General features: G+C 35.8%; 1 protein-coding gene across 4 annotated transcripts in view; it reads right to left on the bottom strand.

The window, feature by feature from the left end:
* Positions 1–19,285, bottom strand: part of LOC141403490 (uncharacterized) — a 311,915-nt gene that overhangs the window by 128,544 nt on the left and 164,086 nt on the right. For all 4 annotated transcript variants that reach the window (XR_012412817.1, XR_012412816.1, XM_073985982.1 and 1 more), the window contains exon 3: positions 7,820–10,435. Coding sequence is in view for 2 of the 4 variants with exons in the window: in XM_073985982.1 (XP_073842083.1) it covers positions 7,820–9,158 (1,339 nt within the window). In the remaining 2 variants the exon portion in view is untranslated. The remainder of the gene's footprint in view (positions 1–7,819; positions 10,436–19,285) is intronic.

Consider the following 19,285-nt stretch of genomic DNA (forward strand, 5'->3'; position numbering starts at 1 on the left):
CCCAGAGATACTTAAATATGGTTTTTTATTAGGATTTTCTAAATCGTATGCAGCTAATTTAATGAAAACAATTATTGAACATTCAAGAGCCTATCTGAAGCGCCTTAAACATATATGTTTGAAGAATATTTGAAAGCTTGTTAAGAGTATCATAAAAGTGAATTGTATCAAGTATTTCAAAGCCCATTAAATCGTACATTTTTAAAGAATATTTGAAAAACTATCAAGAGCTCCATCAACGCCGGCTTTCCTAGAGAAAATATTTAACGAGTGCAAGGTTCATTTAGTAAGGTTATCCAGAAGGCGAATTCAGGCCTTAGTCTTCATTTTCTGTCAAAAGTTGTTGTGCGAAGAATCTACCAAAGAAAAAAGGAAACGATAAAACATTCCTCGCGAAGCTTTAAGAAAGTGACATATTTTTTATGTATTTTTGATAAATATGTTTTGAAGAGCTGAATTCGCTTTTTGTATCACCTTCCTACATTCGCATTTAGTACAATATTCAAGGAACCCATTATTTATAACATTCAGGTCTGGCAATGTAGGCTCATCGGTGCGCATACTTGCTGTCATTAGTTATACGCTCAGTACCCTTAGTAGCTCAATTTCAATTTTTACCAAAATAAACTTATAATACCCTTTCCACATAGTGGTGTAGGGTATAATTATTAACGGAATTAGTAAAAAATTCATAACTTTGTTTTTTTTTTCTGTGTAGGTTTTGAGAGTATTTCGCTGTCGGCAACGACTGACTCTTCTGTTCAGCGTACAGAAATAAAGCCCCATGAAATAACATCCCAAATTGAAAATGAAAATATGCCCCAAACATGTACATATATGGAAAACAACAACAAAACTTTTGGGGCGAAAATGTCTTTTTGGGACCTTTTTTTATTCAGCTGTTGGGGCCAATAGCGTGACGTAGGGGATGGAAGATACCAAGGCACGGTCCTGACCGGTTTTAACACGACAAAGCCCAGGATTTATCTTGGTCCCTCTTTCACCTCAAGTGGACTCTGACCTCCCCGTGGTGTCACCTGGGGAACTGCCTTTTACACCTGTTAAAGGTAGTGAGCTAACATGTGCCGCACGTGCACCCATAAGAAAATTAAAAACTTGGGTTTGGGCGTCGGGTTAGTAACCCTCCCCTAGAAAAAACAGCCTACTATGAAAAAACGAAAGAAAAGAAAAAAAAAAAACCTTCTAAAGTTGACGAACCCCGCAAACGTTTTAAGGACCATGATCTGCGAATCTGCACCTGGAATGTTGGAACTCTTTATAGAGAAGGTGCATTGGCAGACGTATTTGAAAAGTACAAAGCCGATATTACTGCCATACAGGAAATACGATGGATTGGGAAAGGCGTCACAACAACAACTAAAGGTGACGCACTGTATTATAGCTGCCATGAGGTAAAGCATGAGTCTGGTTGCGGATTCGTAGTTGGTCGGAGGCTAAAACATCTGGTATCCAGCTTCACCCCAGTGAATGAAAGACTTGCTGCAATTCGAATAAAAGCTAAATTCTTCAGCATCAGCTTTATTTGCGCTCATGCTCCCACTGAAGAAAAGGACGAACAGACCAAAGATATATTTTACGAGCGCTTAGAAGAAACATATGACCATTGCCCTGCCCAGGACATTAAAATTGTTCTAGGCGATTTTAATGCCAAAATTGGAAAGGAGAATAACTTTGGCCCAACAGTCGGGAATTTCAGTCTCCACAGTGAAACATCTGACAATAGTATGAGGCTGATAGACTTTGCAGCTGCAAAAACATGGTAGTTAGTAGTACCTGATTTAATCATCTCGATATTCATAAGGGCACCTGGCTGTCTCCAGCTCAAAGAACAAGTAATCAAATTGATCATGTTGTGATAGATGGAAGACCTTCATCGAGCGTGTTGGATGTACGATCGTTCCGAGGTGCAAACATTGATTCGGATTACTACCTTGTTGCATCATAGGTACGTACCCTTCTAAACGTTGCAAATAAAGCACGAACAGACACAACGCGGAAGTTGGACATCGATAGGCTGCAAACACAACAGATAGCCACAGCATATTCCACTCAACTAGCCCAATTGCTTAATGAGAGCACTCCTTGTCCCGATAACATAACAACACAATGGCAAAATATTGCCCATTCCATGCAAACAGCCGCAAAATTCATACTTGGATACCAGAGACCTCCATCAAGGAATCCATGGTATGACCAGAAGTGTCGTGCTGCTACCGAAGAGAAAAATGCGGCATATAGAGTTACTTTACAATCAGTAGCAACGCATAGCGCACGATAGAGGTATTGGGAGAAAACGAGAGAGGAGAAACGTCTTTTTCGCAGGAAAAAGAGGGAGATGGAAAAGCGGGGGTGTGAACAAATCGAGATGCACAGGAGACAGAATGAAGTCCGAAAATTCTACCAAAGAGTCAAGCATCAAACTGATGGCTTTGGTACAGGCACATCCTCCTGTAGATACCAACAAAGTAATCTGGTAACTGATACAGATAGTGTGCTAAGGATATGGAAAGATCATTTTTCCAAACTGTTGGTATCCAATAGTAGCGAAGTCGACGAAGATACCACAGATCCAACCCCAGAAGATGGAATTGAATCTTTACCACCCGGCCAAGATGAGGTAAAGACAGCAATAAACCGGCTGAAGAATAATAAGGCAGCAGGAGCTGATGGCCTACCAGCCGAGCTGTTTAAAACCGGAGGCGACACGCTGATAAACTGTATGCATCAGCTAGTTAGCTCCATCTGGCAGGAAGAACGCGTACCCGACGATTGGAACCTGAGCATCCTTTGTCCCGTCCACAAGAAAGGAGGGGCATAAGTCTTCTCCCTATTGCCTATAAGATAGTGTCAGGGATACTGTGCGAACGACTAAAGCCAATGGTCAACGAAATAATTGGACCATACCAATGTGGCTTTAGACCTGGCAAGTCCACCATTGACCAGATATTTACCCTGCGGCAAATCCTAGAGAAGACCCAAGAGATGCAGATCGACACATATCACCTTTTTGTCGATTATAAAGCAGCATTCGACAGTCAACTCCGATCAAAGGTATTCCATGCAATGTCTGAATTTGGTATCCCCGCAAAGCTCATCCGGCTTTGTAAGATGACTTTAACTGATACTAGGTCCTCAGTTAAAATTGGAAAGAACCTCTCCGAAGAATTTTGTACCAAAAGAGGTTTCAGGCAAGGAGACAGCCTTTCGTGTGACCTATTCAACATTTTGCTGGAAAAGGTAATACGAGATGCAAATGTCAAAAGAAATGGCACAATTTACACCAATAGTCACATGTTACTTGCCTATGCTGATGACATAGACATCATGGGACGATCAGTAGAGGAAGTAACTGATACCTTTAGGAAGGTCGAAGCAGAATCTGCGAAAGTGGGTCTGGCGGTAAACGGCGAAAAGACCAAATTGATGGTGTCGACGCGCAAAGCGTCCATAGAGCTCGGACCAACTGTGGTAGTTAAAGACTTTCGTCTACCTCGGCACTGCCATAAACACAACAAACAACATCAGTTGTGAAATAGGAAGAAGAATTGTATTGGCCAACAGATGCTACTTTGGAATAAGTAAGCACTTTAAAAACAAAGCCACAACTCGTTACACAAAAATAACGCTTTCTAAAACACTGATACTACCCGTTCTGATGTATGGTTCCGAAGCCTGGGTACTTGCGCAAGCAGATAAGGCAGTGCTTGGCGTGTTTGAGAGAAAAATTATTCGAAAGATCTACTGACCAATCTGCGTTGACGGTGAATATCGACGTCGCATGAACCACGAGCTGTATCTGCTATACAACGACATCAATATTGTTAAACGTATCGAGATGCAGCGATTGCGTTGGCTAGGCCATATAATAAGAATGAGCGATGATGAACCCGCTAAAAAGGCGTATAAATTCGAGCCACATGGCGGTGCACGCAGAATTGGCAGGTCAAAGAATAGATGGCACAAACAAAAAGCGAAACACGAAACAGAAAGAATTGGAGATCTTGTCTTAGTTCGGTCTATGAAACAAATGTTCTGTAATGGGCCAGCTAAGTATGTAAGTAATTTTTGCTATTTAAAAAATACAGAGTTTTTGTTTGTAAAAAATGCAAATGCACATAAAATTTTCGCGATTTCATTTTTTTTTTTAATTTAAATAATTAATATACTCTATATACGAAACGTCTTCGTCGAATACCGTAGTCTGGTAAAATTTCTCCGATTTGCTGCTGACAAATTCAGATATAATTTAATTTTTAAATACTTATATGAAATCTGGAAGATTTTGTGGAGACTTCGGTATTGTTTGGCACTTAAGTCTTCCTAAATGTACAATTCCTCTTATATTCTAACTTCTTCTCTAAAATTTATGACAGTTCTTTGATCAATAGAAAATAATGGAACATTTCGAAAAGCAAAAAAAAGTAACAATTGACCTTAAGCCGAAATATCTCAACCAAAAAAAAAAGTTTATAAAATTGTTTGCTATTTTTTAGAAAAACTTTGTGTTTTATAAAGTTGTGAAAATATTTTTGTAAATAAAAATAGGTAAAAAACTTTTTAAGTTAAACGGTTTTATGTTAAACATACATTGCAATGTTTAAGATAAATGTACTAAAAACAAAAAATAATAAAATAGATACAGTCGTGGGAATTATAAACATATGCATAGACTAGACTAAAATAAAACCGTGGGGCACGTCAATTGTCTACAATCGTTGATCAAAATGTTCGTTTTGTAATGTTACACTATAATAAGGCAGTTGTTCAACCGACAGCGATGGACGTGTGATAAGTAGGGATAGAATGTGCAAACAAGCTAGCAAGCTCGATTATAAGCGAGTTTTAGGGTTTCATAGTGGTGAGCGAGTAGTACTTTGTCGATTAAAGACAAACTACGAGCAGTAAAACGATTCCTCGCCAACCAGCAGTGAGAATGTCCAACGATAAACTAGTTGAAACATCTCTTTTATTTACATGGAGTGTATAACTATTGGAATTTCCATGAGCAAGAAATAGTAAGTAATTTCCTCACCGTCGGTGGGCCAACTGCCTAACGACGAATTAAACGATTCTTCTATCGCACATTAAGTCGATAATTTGTAGACAATTGACGTGCCCCAGGGTTTTATTTTAGTCTAGTCTATGCATATGTTTATAATTCCCACGACTGTATCTATTTTATTATTTTTTGGTTTTTAGTACATTTATCTTAAACATTGCAATGTATGTTTAACATAAAACCGTTTAACTTAAAAAGTTTTTTTACCTATTTTTATTTTCTAGTTTTTAGTTTTTATTTCGCATTCTGTTTAATTCATTTAGTGCTTCATTATTGCAAGGTTTCTTGCCCGTTAGTTTATTGCAGTCCAACTCCTCTATACGTAGTCCCTGCACAGATCTTACTCTACTAAGAGTTGTAGGCTTGACCTTCTTCAAACAGTTTCGCACCTAAGTATACGACTGCGTGATCCACAGTGCTGCCCTGCATTTTATGTATTGTAGAAGCCCATGATAGTATTAAAGGCAACATTCTTCTTTCAGCCGTCGTGTAATTGTATTAAGCTGGAAACTGTATGGCTTTCGGGTGTATAAGATGTACTGTATAGTGCACTGTATTCTTCTTGTCAAGCCCTTTTATTTGATACCCATATTGGTGGGATTGATAAAAAAATGTTATCAGCCATTTGGTAGCGGCGGCCATCTTAGATTTCAATTTTGCATAGTAAATTGTATTCTACTTGTTGAGACCTTTCATTTGATACCCATATTGATGGGATTGATAAAACCTACGTTATCCGCCATTTTGTAGCGGCCGCCATCTTGGATTTAAATTTTTTATGGTATATTTTATTCTGCTTGTTGAGCCCTTTCATTTGATACCCATAGTTATGGGATTAATAAAACATAAATTATCCGCCATTTTGTAGCGGCGGCCATCTTGAATTTATAATGATAATGAATAAACATAATTGTATTGTCATCAAAATCCAAAGTGTATACAAAATTTCAGATTAATCGGTTGACAGGAAGAGGGTGAAATTTGAATTACTAAATTTGACCCAAGAATAAATAAAACAAACGGGGTGAGCTAAATAAAACCATTTAAAAATAGCTCGATTTTGTCCAAAATAGTTTCGCCACTGGCGCTTTTCGGTTTTATAAAATTATTTGCCATTTTTTAGAGAAACTTTGTATTTAGTAAAATTGTGAAAAATTTTTTTGGGTAAAAAAATCGCGCTATATTTTCAAAAATATTTTCGCTTACGGCGCTTTTCGGTTTTATAAAATTATTTGCAAATTTTTAGAAAAACTTTGTATTTCTAAAATTGTAGAAATATTTTTGTACAAAATCGCACAATTTGTCAAAAATATATTCTTCTGCGGCGCCTCGGTTTAAAAAAATATTTACATATTTTTACAAAAAGTTTGGGTCGTAAATGGATAGTTTGGCGCCTAATTGTACGCACCCCAATTTCAAAAATACATTTTGGCCCTATTGAAATTTTGGGGCATAAATATACAGCCCAATCATGAATATTCTTGCGGAATGCAGTTCTCGCGGAATAGATTTTTCTCGAGAGAACATTCCTCCTATCATGAATAATGTGAGAAAAATAATCATTGAATTTGGCAGCACTGAAGGGTCTTTTTCATACCTTGTATGCCCTAAACAAAGAGAAAATGTTAAGTGTTTGTGTTTTTAGACAAAATAAACAAATTTAATCAAATAAATTACACTTTTATACATCAAAGATATTCAGAAGATGTTACCTATTACGAAAAACATCAAATAAGATTGGAAAATTCCAAGGAAACAGTGCATTGTGCTGTGGAACTGCCACTATTGACAATGTGTTAAAAACGATTATTTTTAATAAAAAGATGGCAAAAATTGAAAAAATATGAATTTTGAAATAAAAATATGTAATTGAAAATATGCATTTATCCAGTGTTTTCAACAATAACGAATCGGTATTTTGTATGTGCAAAATTCTGCCATCCCATCGTTGATCGGTACAAAAAGTTGAGAGTGAATGAGTTTGCAAACTAATGTTATTTTGTAAAGTATGTTCAGTTTTTAATAAATTTCCAACCGCAAATTGAAGATTTTAGTATAAAAACCCAACAAAACTGTTTATTTTGCATGTTTAGTACAACATTTTTGGGAAATACCAACTTTTTTTGTAATCTCCCTTCAGTTTTGCAAGAGAGATTTTTTTGGAGGAAAACACATGTTTGAGAGCGTTGGTGATACCTACTTTTTCTCCATCGGAATGTTTTTCCGTGCGGATTTTTTGTTTGTGATAGGAGAGAAGAGAAAAGAGAGAAATTCCGCACGGAATTTTCATTCATGATTGGACTGATCATATTTTTTTTGGGTCAAATTTCCTAGTTTGGGGCCTTTATGTATTGGGACCATTTTTCAAATTGAAAAAACACCCCAAAAATTGGTGTCAATTTTTATTTCCGTTTGGGGTTTTATTTCACGGGGCCTTATTTCTGTACGCCTTTTGTTCTTGTTGAACCTGTGGGGACATTAGTGCGTATATGTAATGTCATAAGTTATACAACTCATTGTACCCTGAAATTTAAATTGTACAATCATAGGCTGAGGGGATTTATATGTCGGCTGAAGAAGAAGCTGACGATTCTTCACTACATGTTAAATTTGGGTATATTCATAATATATTTCATTGCATATTAGGAGTGCATTAGGGCGTATACATGCTGTCAGTAGTTATACGCCCTAATGTACCCCCGAATTGAAAATAAAAGCCAAGTATCTCAATCTACTCACCAGATTTATTACGAATTAATGTTTCATATTCATCTAAGTCATCATCATGATAACTTGAATCATCATCTTCAAAATCAGGCACATTGGCGGCTTCACGACGTGTTAATAGGCGCCGTTGATAATTACTTAGAATATCCAAAGAGACAGGTGACGACGACGATGATGATGATAATGATGACGAAGACGGGGAAAACGACGCCGATGATGAAGAAGAAGTTAAAGATAGAAATGGTAGCTGTTTATTCATTTGAGAGAGTGAAGTGGAGGTTGTGATGTTATTGCTGATAACGTTCGTAGGTTGGCTGGCATTTGCTGGCTCCTTTTCTTTGGCGAATAAAGCAAAGAATTTGTTATTATTGTTATTGTACTTGGAATTTGGTAAGAAATTTTTGTTTGTTATTTCCTGGAAATTTTCCATAGACGCATTTAGTTGCGTTGAAGTTGCTATTGTTGTGGCGTCTATTGGGTTACTTGCCGAGGAAGTTGTGGCATTGTTACTTAAATTCGTGGCCACAGCTGCCCTAATCATTACACCCCAATAGACAAAAGCCATGAGTATTAGATAGCAAATACTGCTCATATCATTGTGACGTCTTAGGGAAGTAAATCCAGCAGCACCACCGCCACCTGCACCACTCCAACAACTGGCGGCATAGAAAAGTTTAGTCAGTGATGTTTTGCGTTTTAGTTGCAATGTGGCAGCCTCAGCATAGGCTGCAAAGAGATTATAGGTTAAAACACAACAACTATAGTTCGAGTAGAGTGTTGAGGATGAGGGCCACAGTTGGGGTAGGTAGAGTGAGGAGGATGATGGTGATGACGATGTTGGTGAAGGCGATATTGCTGATATTGGACCTGGTGCTGGTGGTGAGGAGCAGTTGTTGGGCGCTAATGATGTTGCTGAATTATAAGTCTTTGAGGCAGGTTCCACCACCATGGGACAATAGTTGTTTTTCGTTTCTTCTTGTTGTTGCAGGTGTTGAGTTGGCATTTTTGTGTCTGCTGCTGCTGCTGTTGTTGTTAGCTGTGGCAAAAGTTGAGCCTTGTTGGTCTTCTTGTTGCTGCTGCTGCCCCTGCAGCTAGTGGTTGGGTAATGTTGCTGCTGCTTGCTTCTGCCATGTTGCAAGGCAATATGTTGTGATTCATACTGAGATGGTTGTTGCGTACCAAGGCAATGGAAAGTTTGGCTAAAAGTTTTGCAGCCTATTTTTGGTGTTAGGGGATGGGGTAGAGATGCTTCTTCGTCTCCTCCTTCTCCACCTTCACGTTGATGATGACGTTGATGTTCGACAACTGCTTTTAGTTTATGAGAGTTTTGGTAATTTAAAATTTTGGCCATCGCTCATTGACATTGACTAAACCGGTTGTGCAGTTTGGTGTGTATGTTTCTGTGTGGGTGTGTGTGTGTCTGTTTTGGCTTTGTTGTCTCCTGTGTGTTGCCGTGTGTGTTTACAAGAGGTTTGCATATATCCGTTGCTTTGCTTGTGCTATTTCCGTTTCCGTTTCTATGTCGACTTCCCATAGATATGGTGGAGGTGGTGGTGTGGTGTCTGTGTCCGTTGTTGGTGTGGGTGCTGTAAGGAAATTTATTTTTGGACCCCAACAGCTAACAGACAACATTTAGTTCAATTTTGAAATTTATTTTGGCCAGTTGTCAAAATTGACTTCTCGTTGTTGTTGTTGTTAAATTTTCCACAAAAGTTTTTTTTGCTGGCTGCCTGACTATTTTTGTGAGGGTGTTGTTTGCTTAGGTTTGTTGTTATGGCCTTATGTGGCTGCTTGGCTTGCTACTGCCTGGGCCAAAAAGTTTACCATAAAAGAAGTAGAAGAAGCAAAGAAATCAAATTCGTTGTTGTTGCTGTTTTTGTTATGGTCTTTTGTTTGTCAAACTCATATGTGAATGTTTACTTTGTTTGTTGGAAAATTTATTGGCCTTTGCATTGTTTATTTTTTGTCATTTGTTTGCTTTTTGTATTGTTGTGGTGCTTTACTTCCACTTGGCTCAAAACAGCTTGCCTGCTGCTAACTGCTCTTTTCTTTTAAAACATGACCATACTTTGTAGGCGAAGTTGCTCGGAACACGTAATCCAATATGAATTGACCCAGAAAAAATATCGAGTTTTGTTTTTGTTATTTTCCTTTTTGACTCTTCTCCTCTACAACCATTAAGTATAGCTCCTTCTTTCTGCCCTCTTTTGGGGGTGTTGTGGCAATTTTTCTTCTGTTTTTTCAATATAAATTTTTATTTCTTTTTTCTACTTCTTATTTCCTTTAAGAAATTCTTTACATGTGTGTGTTCAGCGACGTCATTTGCTGCAAACGTTAGTTCATTATTTAAAATTCAAATTTACATTGACAGCTACCACGACGACGACGACGACGTCGACTTGAGCGGCATGCAAGCCATCATCATCAGGCCCATGTAGTCTCTAAGTTAAGGAAACATGAAGAACAAGCAGGTCATGACTCTGTGAAATGTTTGCCTGACTCGAGTCCATATATATTTATTTTGTTGTAATTATCCACTCAGCTATAATCAGAGCATTGATGTTTGTTACTGCTGTTCGTGTCGTTGCTGTTGTTGTTGTTGTGCGCTTGTCACTATCGTTGATATTCCTGCAATATAAATGTTAATATATTTTTATTGTTAGTTATAATTGAATTATATTTTGTAATTGATGTATAAATAGAGATTGAAAAAAACTCAACATGAATAGTCGCAAGAATAATCACTCTTTAATGGGAATTCTCATAAAGGTTATTGTTTTTCTATACGCTATACTTATTAAACTATAAAAATGTTAAGGGAGACAGTGTTGCGTATGGTTGGTGTCAACACTTATACGCAATTCTAGTATATTTTATACTTTTTTAAGATATTTTAAATTTTTTCATGCATCATCAGACCTCTAAGCGTGGATTTTTTAATGATTTTTTTCATTCACCTACAGACCTATAAGCGTGGATTTTTTAAATGATATTTTTCCATTCACCTTCAGACTTCAAAACGTAAATTTAGAAAAATATATATATTTTTCGAAACACCAACAGACCTCAAAACGTGTTTTTTTTAGAAAAATATTTTTCTAAACACCAACAGACCTAAAAACGTGGAATTTTTAAAAATTATTTTTCAACCACGAACAGACCTCAAAACGTGGATTTTTTAAATAATTTTTATTTTCAATCACGAACAGACCTCAAAACTTGGAATTTTTAAGGAATTATGTTCTCAACCATGAAAAGACCTCAAAACGTAGATTTTTTTAAAAAAATATTTTAAAACTTGGATTTTATAAACCCTATTTTAAAACGTGGACTTTTTAAAAAAATATTTTAAAACTTGGATTTTTAAAAAATATTTTTTTAAAAAACATTTTAAAACTGGGATTTTTTAAAAAATATTTTAAAACGTGTTTAAAAATATTTTAAAACGTGAATTTTTTAAAAAATATTTTAAAACTTGGATTTTTAAAGAATATTTTTCAACCAACAACAGACCTCAAAACATGGGATTTTTAAAAAAATATTTAGAAAAGGTGGATTTTCATAGAAATTTTTTCAGCAACCAACAGACCTCTAAAAAAAGATTTTTTAAAAAATTTTTTATAACTTGGATTTTTTGAAGAATATTTTTTAACCACCAACAAACCTCAAAACATGGATTTTTTAAAAAATATTTTAAAACGTGGATTTTTAAAGAATATTTTTCAACCACCAACTGACCTTTAAACATGGATTTTTTAAAAAATATTTTAAAACTTTGATTTCTTTTAAATATTTCAAAATGTGGATTTTTTAAAAAAAATATTTTAAAACGTGGATTTTTTAAAAAATATTTTAAAACCTGGATTTTTTAAAAAATATTTTAAAACCAGGATTTTTTAAAAAATATTTTAAAACCTGGATTTTTTAAAAAATATTTAAAAACCTGGATTTTTTAAAAAATATTTTAAAACCTGGATTTTTTGAAAAATATTTTAAAACCTGGATTTTTTAAAAAACATTTTAAAACGTGGATTTTTTAAAAATATTTTAAAACGTGGATTATTTAAAAATATTTTAAGACGTGGATTTTTATAACGTGGATTTTTTAAAAAATATTTTGAAACGTGGATTTTTTAAAAAATATTTTAAAACGTGGATTTTTTAAAAAATATTTTAAAACGAGGATTTTTTAAAAAATATTTTAAAACGTGGATTTTTTAAAAAAATATTTAAAAACGTGGACTTTTTTAAAAAATATTTTAAAACGTGGATTTTTTTTAAAAAATATTTAAAAACGTGGACTTTTTTAAAAAATATTTAAAAACGTGGACTTTTTTAAAAAATATTTTAAGACGTGGATTTTTTTAAAAAATATTTTAAAACGTGGGTTTTTTTAAAAAATATTTTAAAACGTGGACTTTTTTAAAAAATATTTTAAAACGTGGATTTTTTTAAAAAATATTTTAAAACGTGGACTTTTTTAAAAAATATTTTAAAACGTGGATTTTTTTAAAAAATTTTTTAAAACGTGGATTATTTAAAGAATATTTTTCAACCACCAATAGACCTCAAAAAATGGATTTTTTAAAAAATATTTAAAAACGTGGTTTTTTCAAAGAATATTTTTCAACCACCAACAGACCTCAAAACGGGGATTTTTTAAAAAATATTTTAAAACGTGGATTTTTCAAAAAATATTTTTTAACCACCAACATACCTCAAAACTTGGATTTTTCAAAAAAAATATTTCAAAACATGGATTTTTTAAAAAATATTTTAAAACGTTGTTTTTATTGAAAAATAGTTTGAAACGTGGATCTTTTAAAAAAGATTTTAAAACGTCGGTTTTTTGAAAAATATTCTAAAACGTGGATTTTTAAAAAATATATTAAAACGTGGATTTTTAAAAAATATTTTAAAACGTAGATTTTTTTAAAAAAAATGTAAAACGTGGGTTTTTTTTAAAAATTTTTTCACACGGGGATTTTTTAAAAAATATTTAAAAACGTCGATTTTTCAAAGAATATTTTTCAACCACCAACAGACCTCAAAACGTGGATTTTTTTAAAAAAATATTTTCACGCGGGGATTTTTTAAAAAAATATTTTCACACGGGGATTTTTTAAAAAATATTTTTTAACGTTGTTTTTTTAAAGCATATCTTAAAACATGGATTTTTTAAAAAATATTTTTCAACCACCAACAGAATTCAAAACATGGATTTTTTAACATTATTTAAAAACGTGGATTTTTCAAAGAATATTTTTCATATTTTAAAAAATAGTTTCAAATGTGGATTTTCTAAAAAATATTTTCAAGCGTGGAGTTTTTAAAACATATTTTTAAACGTGGATTTTTTAAAAAAATATTTTAAAACATGGATTTTTTAAAAATATTTAAAAACGTGGATTTTTTAAAGAATATTTTTTAACCACCAACAGACAATAAAACTTGGATTTTATAAAAAAATAGTTTAAAACGTGGATTTTTTAAAGACTATTTTTCAACCACCAACAGTCCTCAAGCACCATCACCACCACCAGGCGTGGATTTTTTAATAATTCTTTTCAAACCACCATCACAACTCCAGGCGTGGATTTTTTAATGATTCTTTTCCAACCACCATCACAACTCCAGGTGTGGATTTTTTAATGATTCTTTTCCAACCACCATCACAACTCCAGGTGTGGATTTTTTAATGATTCTTTTCCAACCACCATCACAACTCCAGGTGTGGGTTTTTTAATGATTCTTTTCCAACCACCATCACAACTCCAGGCGTGGATTTTTTAATGATTCTTTTCCAACCACCATGCGACCTCCAGGCGAGGATTTTTTAATGATTCTTTTCCAACCACCATCACAACTCCAGGCTTGGATTTTTTAATGATTCTTTTCCAACCACCATCACAACTCCAGGTGTGGGTTTTTTAATGATTCTTTTCCAACCACCATCACAACTCCAGGCGTGAATTTTTTAATGATTCTTTTCCAACCACCACCACAACTCCAGGCGTGGATTTTTTTAATGATTCTTTTCCAACCACCATCACAACTCCAGGCGTGGATTTTTTAATGATTCTTTTCCAACCACCATCACAACTCCAGGCGTGGATTTTTTAATGATTCTTTTCCAACCACCAGTCGTGAATTTTTTAATAATTTTTTTCCAACCACAATCAGACCTCCAGGAGTGGATTTTTTAATGATTTTTTTTCAACCACCAGGCGTGGATTTTTTAATAATTTTTTTCCAACCACAATCAGACCTCCAGGAGTGGATTTTTTAATGATTTTTTCCAACCACAATCAGACGTCCAGGCGTGGATTTTTTAATGATTTTTTCCAACCACAATCAGACCTCCAGGCGTGGATTTTTTAATGATTCTTTTCCAACCACCATCACAACTCCAGGCGTGGATTTTGAATATTTTTTCCCCAACCACCATCAAACCTCCAGGCGTAGATTTTTAATGACTTTTTTCCAAGCACCATCAGGCCTCCATGCGTGGATTTTTTAAAGAATTTTTTCCTACAACCATCAGACCACCAGGCGTGGATTTTTTAATGATTTTTTCCAACCACCATCACAACTCCAGGCGTGGATTTTTTAATGATTTTTTCCAACCACCATTAGACCTCCAGATGTCATTTTTAATGATTTTTTCCAAGCACCATCACAACTCCAGGCGTGGATTTTTTAATGATTCTTTTCCAACCACCATCACAACTTCAGGCGTGGATTTTTTAATGATTATTTTCCAACCACTATCACAACTCTAGGCGTGGATTTTTTAATGATTCTTTTCCAACCACCATCACAACTCCAGGCGTGGATTTTTTAATGATTTTTTCCAACCACCATTAGACCTCCAGATGTCATTTTTAATGATTTTTTCCAAGCACCATCACAACTCCAGGCGTGGATTTTTTAATGATTCTTTTCCAACCACCATCATAACTCCAGGCGTGGATTTTTTAATGATTCTTTTCCAACCACCATCACAACTCCAGGCGTGGATTTTTTAATGATTCTTTTCCAACCACCATCACAACTCCAGGCGTGGATTTTTTAATGATTTTTTTCAACCACCATCAGACCTCCAGGCATGGATTTTTTAATGATTCTTTTCCAACCACCATCACAACTCCAGGCGTGGATTTTTTAATGATTCTTTTCCAACCACCATCACAACTCCAGGCGTGGATTTTTTATTGATTTTTTTCCAACCACCATCACAACTCCAGGCGTGGATTTTTTTAATGGTTTTTTTTTTCAATCACCATCACAACTCCAGGCGTGGATTTTTTAATGATTTTTTTCAACCACCATCAGACCTCCAGGCGTGGATTTTTTAATGATTTTTTCCAACCACCATCACAACTCCAGGCGTGGATTTTTTAATGATTTTTTCCAACCACCATCAGACCTCCAGGCGTGGATTTTTTAATGATTTTTTTCCAACCACCATCAGACCTCCAGGCGTGGATTTTTTAATGATTCTTTTCCAACCACCATCACAACTCCAGGCGTGGATTTTTTATTGATTTTTTTCCAAACACCATCACAACTCCAGGCGTGGATTTTTTAATGATTTTTTTCCAATCACCATCACAACTCCAGGCGTGGATTTTTTAATGATTTTTTTCCAAACACCATCACAACTCCAGGCGTGGATTTTTTAATGATTCTTTTCCAACCACCATCACAACTCCAGGCGTGGATTTTTTAATGATTCTTTTCCAACCACCATCACAACTCCAGGCGTGGATTTTTTAATGATTCTTTTCCAACCACCATCACAACTCCAGGCGTGGATTTTTTAATGATTCTTTTCCAACCACCATCACAACTCCAGGCGTGGATTTTTTAATGATTCTTTTCCAACCACCATCACAACTCCAGGCGTGGATTTTTTAATGATTCTTTTCCAACCACCATCACAACTCCAGGCGTGGATTTTTTAATGATTCTTTTCCAACCACCATCACAACTCCAGGCGTGGATTTTTTAATGATTCTTTTCCAACCACCATCACAACTCCAGGCGTGGATTTTTTAATGATTCTTTTCCAACCACCATCACAACTCCAGGCGTGGATTTTTTAATGATTCTTTTCCAACCACCATCACAACTCCAGGCGTGGATTTTTTAATGATTCTTTTCCAACCACCATCACAACTCCAGGCGTGGATTTTTTAATGATTCTTTTCCAACCACCATCACAACTCCAGGCGTGGATTTTTTAATGATTCTTTTCCAACCACCATCACAACTCCAGGCGTGGATTTTTTAATGATTCTTTTCCAACCACCATTACAACTCCAGGCGTGGATTTTTTAATGATTCTTTTCCAACCACCATCACAACTCCAGGCGTGGATTTTTTAATGATTCTTTTCCAACCACCATCACAACTCCAGGCGTGGATTTTTTAAAGATTCTTTTCCAACCACCATCACAACTCCAGGCGTGGATTTTTTAATGATTCTTTTCCAACCACCATCACAACTCCAGGCGTGGATTTTTTAATGATTCTTTTCCAACCACCATCACAGCTCCAGGCGTGGATTTTTTAATGATTTTTTTCCAACCACCATCACAACTCCAGGCGTGAATTTTTTAATGATTCTTTTCCAACCACCATCACAACTCCAGGCGTGGATTTTTTAATGATTCTTTTCCAACCACCATCACAACTCCAGGCGTGGATTTTTTAATGATTCTTTTCCAACCACCATCACAACTCCAGGCGTGGATTTTTTAATGATTCTTTTCCAACCACCATCACAACTCCAGGCGTGGATTTTTTAATGATTCTTTTCCAACCACCATCACAACTCCAGGCGTGGATTTTTTAATGATTCTTTTCCAACCACCATCACAACTCCAGGCGTGGATTTTTTAATGATTCTTTTCCAACCACCATCACAACTCCAGGCGTGGATTTTTTAATGATTCTTTTCCAACCACCATCACAACTCCAGGCGTGGATTTTTTAATGATTCTTTTCCAACCACCATCACAACTCCAGGCGTGGATTTTTTAATGATTCTTTTCCAACCACCATCACAACTCCAGGCGTGGATTTTTAATGATTCTTTTCCAACCACCATCACAACTCCAGGCGTGGATTTTTTAATGATTCTTTTCCAACCACCATCACAACTCCAGGCGTGGATTTTTTAATGATTTTTTTCCAACCACCATCACAACTCCAGGCGTGGATTTTTTAATGATTCTTTTCCAACCACCATCACAACTCCAGGCGTGGATTTTTTAATGATTCTTTTCCAACCACCATCACAACTCCAGGCGTGGATTTTTTAATGATTCTTTTCCAACCACCATCACAACTCCAGGCGTGGATTTTTTAATGATTCTTTTCCAACCACCATCACAACTCCAGGCGTGGATTTTTTAATGATTCTTTTCCAACCACCATCACAACTCCAGGCGTGGATTTTTTAATGATTTTTTCCAACCACCATCACAACTCCAGGCGTGAATTTTTTAATGATTCTTTTCCAACCACCATCACAACTCCAGGCGTGGATTTTTTAATGATTCTTTTCCAACCACCATCACAACTCCAGGCGTGGATTTTTTAATGATTCTTTTCCAACCACCATCACAACTCCAGGCGTGGATTTTTTAATGATTCTTTTCCAACCACCATCACAACTCCAGGCGTGGATTTTTTAATGATTTTTTTCCAACCACCATCACAACTCCAGGCGTGGATTTTTTAATGATTCTTTTCCAACCACCATCACAACTCCAGGCGTGGATTTTTTAATGATTCTTTTCCAACCACCATCACAACTCCAGGCGTGGATTTTTTAATGATTTTTTTCCAACCACCATCACAACTCCAGGCGTGAATTTTTTAATGATTCTTTTCCAACCACCATCACAACTCCAGGCGTGGATTTTTTAATGATTCTTTTCCAACCACCATCACAACTCCAGGCGTGGATTTTTTAATGATTCTTTTCCAACCACCATCACAACTCCAGGCGTGGATTTTTTAATGATTCTTTTCCAACCACCATCACAACTCCAGGCGTGGATTTTTTAATGATTCTTTTCCAACCACCATCACAACTCCAGGCGTGGATTTTTTAATGATTCTTTTCCAACCACCATCACAACTCCAGGCGTGGATTTTTTAATGATTCTTTTCCAACCACCATCACAACTCCAGGCGTGGATTTTTTAATGATTCTTTTCCAACCACCATCACAACTCCAGGCGTGGATTTTTTAATGATTCTTTTCCAACCACCATCACAACTCCAGGCGTGGATTTTTAATGATTCTTTTCCAACCACCATCACAACTCCAGGCGTGGATTTTTTAATGATTTTTTCCAACCACCATCAGACCTCCAGGCGTGGATTTTTTAATGATTTTTTTCCAACCACCATCAGACCTCCAGGCGTGGATTTTTTAATGATTCTTTTCCAACCACCATCACAACTCCAGGCGTGGATTTTTTATTGATTTTTTTCCAAACACCATCACAACTCCAGGCGTGGATTTTTTAATGATTTTTTTCCAATCACCATCACAACTCCAGGCGTGGATTTTTTAATGATTTTTTTCCAAACACCATCACAACTCCAGGCGTGGATTTTTTAATGATTCTTTTCCAACCACCATCACAACTCCAGGCGTGGATTTTTTAATGATTCTTTTCCAACCACCATCACAACTCCAGGCGTGGATTTTTTAATGATTCTTTTCCAACCACCATCACAACTCCAGGCGTGGATTTTTTAAAGATTCTTTTCCAACCACCATCACAACTCCAGGCGTGGATTTTTTAATGATTCTTTTCCAACCACCATCACAACCCCAGGCGTGGATTTTTTAATGATTCTTTTCCAACCACCATCACAACTCCAGGCGTGGATTTTTTAATGATTCTTTTCCAACCACCATCACAACTCCAGGCGTGGATTTTTTAATGATTCTTTTCCAACCACCATCACAACTCCAGGCGTGGATTTTTTAATGATTCTTTTCCAACCACCATCACAACTCCAGGCGTGGATTTTTTAATGATTCTTTTCCAACCACCATCACAACTCCAGGCGTGGATTTTTTAATGATTCTTTTCCAACCACCATCACAACTCCAGGCGTGGATTTTTAATGATTCTTTTCCAACCACCATCACAACTCCAGGCGTGGATTTTTTAATGATTCTTTTCCAACCACCATCACAACTCCAGGCGTGGATTTTTTAATGATTCTTTTCCAACCACCATCACAACTCCAGGCGTGGATTTTTTAATGATTCTTTTCCAACCACCATCACAACTCCAGGCGTGGATTTTTTAAAGATTCTTTTCCAACCACCATCACAACTCCAGGCGTGGATTTTTTAATGATTCTTTTCCAACCACCATCACAACCCCAGGCGTGGATTTTTTAATGATTCTTTTCCAACCACCATCACAACTCCAGGCGTGG

The sequence above is a fragment of the Musca autumnalis genome, unplaced genomic scaffold, assembly GCF_047663935.1.
Source record: "Musca autumnalis isolate F117 unplaced genomic scaffold, ASM4766393v1 scaffold_4, whole genome shotgun sequence".
NCBI lineage: Eukaryota > Metazoa > Arthropoda > Insecta > Diptera > Muscidae > Musca > Musca autumnalis.